The 2,500-nt window shown below is 49.2% G+C and overlaps 1 protein-coding gene across 1 annotated transcript in view; it reads right to left on the minus strand.

Moving 5' to 3' along the window:
• The window catches only part of zgc:123217 (uncharacterized protein LOC641414 homolog), a gene marked incomplete at its 5' end in the record, with an annotated part of 19,785 nt that overhangs the window by 3,577 nt on the left and 13,708 nt on the right, over positions 1-2,500 (minus strand). Inside the window, 3 exons of the mRNA XM_063218793.1 lie at positions 565-627; positions 838-1,106; positions 2,322-2,484. Of these exons, the coding sequence (XP_063074863.1) occupies positions 565-627; positions 838-1,106; positions 2,322-2,484 (495 nt within the window). The remainder of the gene's footprint in view (positions 1-564; positions 628-837; positions 1,107-2,321; positions 2,485-2,500) is intronic.

A 2,500-nucleotide genomic window follows, 5' to 3' on the forward strand; every position in this document is an offset into this window, starting at 1 on the left:
ATCACATACTTGCACTTGTTTTAACTCATAAGTTTTAATTCATAGTTTGTCTTACTTACCTCTTATATGATTTGTGGTGTATTGTGTATGTTCGTTGTTTATATATGATTTTATATGTGCAATTGTTTGTTTTACTCGACATCATTGTAAATGAGGGCTGGGCCCTCAATGATTCTTCGAGTTTAAATAAATGAAATGAAGTGTGTGTGTGTGTGTGTGTGTGTGTGTGTGTGTGTGTGTGTGTGTGTGTGTTATGTGTAGGTGTGTGTGTGTGTCAGTGTCTGCGTATCGTCCTTGCCGATGTTGCCCCAGCCGGTGGCCCAGCACGCGGTGGCGGTGTGGAAATGTACAGTAGCCTATGGGGTGTGTGTGTGTGTGTGTGTGTAGGTGTGTGTGTGTGTGTGTGTGTGTTAGTGTCTGCGTACCGTCCTTGCCGATGTTGCCCCACCCGGTGGCCCAGCACGTGGTTGTGGTGTGGTACGTCGAGTACAAATTATGTGTGTGTGTGTGTGTGTGTGTGTGTGTGTGTTATGCGTAGATGTGTGTGTGTTAGTGTCTGCATACCGTCCTTGCCCACGTTGCCCCAGCCGGTGGCCCAGCACGTGGTTGCGGTGTGGAACGTCGAGCACAAATATTATGTGTGTGTGTGTGTGTGTGTGTGTGTGTGTGTGTTAGTGTCTGCGTACCGTCCTTGCCGATGTTGCCCCACCCGGTGGCCCAGCAGGTGGTTGCGGTGTGGAAATGTACAGTAGCCTATGGTGTGTGTGTGTGTGTGTGTGTGTGTGTGTGTGTGTGTGTGTTATGTGTAGGTGTGTGTGTGTGTTAGTGTCTGCGTACCGTCCTTGCCGATGTTGCCCCACCCGGTGGCCCAGCAGGTGGTTGCGGTGTGGTAGGCGGAGGCGGAGGTGGAGAGGCATGCGGGCCGGATGTAGTCGGTGAAGGAGACGGCGCTGCTCAGCTGCATGAGCGCCACGTCGTTGTTGAACAGCGTGTTGTTGTACTGCGGATGCACCCGGATGGAGGCTAGCGAGGCGCTAACCTCGTTAGCATTGGAGCCTGACTGCACCTGACGACCCAGGTACACCGTCCAGGAGGCCACGGCCGTGCTGTGGAGGGGGGGGGGGAGGAGGATGAAGGAGAGGGGAGTTAGGAAGGGTGTGTGTGTGTGTGTGTGTGTGTGTGTGTGTGTGTCTGTGTGTGTGTGTGTGTGTGTGTTTACATGTGTGTCCGACTGCACCTGAATATATTGCCTAGGTAGCCCCTCATACTTAAGTAATACTTAGGCTTAAGTACTACTTAAGAGTTTTTGGGAAACACAGCCCTGGAGGATGCTGAGGCGTGCTGGACACACAGGTGTGTTACCCTACTAGAGGATTCTTTGGTAGAGTTGCTTCATTGATGGACATGGACCAATGGGTCACTAAGTCCGTGTCCGTTTCACAGATTTCGTGTCCCAAAGATCCCTGTCCTTTCCACGGAATTCTGCGGGATTAGGCTGCTATCACAGCGTACCACTCTGGACGAGCTACGAGTGTTGCCTAGCGATGCAGTGTGAATAGGCCTATGCTAGATAGTAGAATGTAATGTAATGTAATGTAATGTAAAATGGGCCTTTACCTGCTAGATAGTAGAATGTAATGTAATGTAATGTAATGTAATGTAATGTAATGTAAAATAGGCCTATACCTGCTAGATAGTAGAATGTAATGTAATGTAATGTAATGTAAAATAGGCCTTTACCTGCTAGATAGTTGAATGAATGTTAACAGTGAAGGATGTAAACAGTGCAGTGGAGTATGAGGCCTAGAGTAGTTACAGTGTTACCTAGAGAAGCTGGTATCAGCGCTGAGCATTCCCAATTGAAACCAATTAACCAATTAGAAATGCCAATTAGAAATGCCAATTAGAAAAGCCAATTAGTTACAGTAGAGTAGTTGGAGAGTTACCTAATGATGCAGTGATCAGCGGTCAGCACCCATTGGCTGTAGAGAAGGCTGCCACCGCAGATGAAGACCAGCACACACACGCAAGCTCAAACCTCAACAGCAATAAGAAAACACCTGCTAGATCAGGGGTTCTCAGCCTTTTCCAACGTGGGGTCAACTCGAAATTGTCACAAATGTTCGGGGCCCACCTCTGACCCGATTACGCATAAAACTCACATAAATCAGCAGCAACACACACCAAAATGTGATTATAATTTTTAGAAAATCATTTCAAGGCCCACTTGGTATACCTTCAGGGCCCACCGGTGGCAACCGTCCCGCCCCATAGGTTGAAAATCACTGAGCTAGATAATATTCATGTAGTTGGAGTGTTACCTGGAGATGCAGTGAGCGGCGGTGAGCACCCATTGGCTGTTGAGAAGGCTGCCGCCGCAGATGTGGCGTCCGTTGAAGTGAAGACTGACCTGCCACGGCCAGCTGCCCTCTGCAGCGTCCCCTCCCCCCACGATCTTAGTGTTCAGGGGAGCCAGGCCACAGTCTACACACACACACAC

This window comes from Engraulis encrasicolus, chromosome 2, assembly GCF_034702125.1.
Source record: "Engraulis encrasicolus isolate BLACKSEA-1 chromosome 2, IST_EnEncr_1.0, whole genome shotgun sequence".
Taxonomy (NCBI): Eukaryota; Metazoa; Chordata; class Actinopteri; order Clupeiformes; family Engraulidae; genus Engraulis; species Engraulis encrasicolus.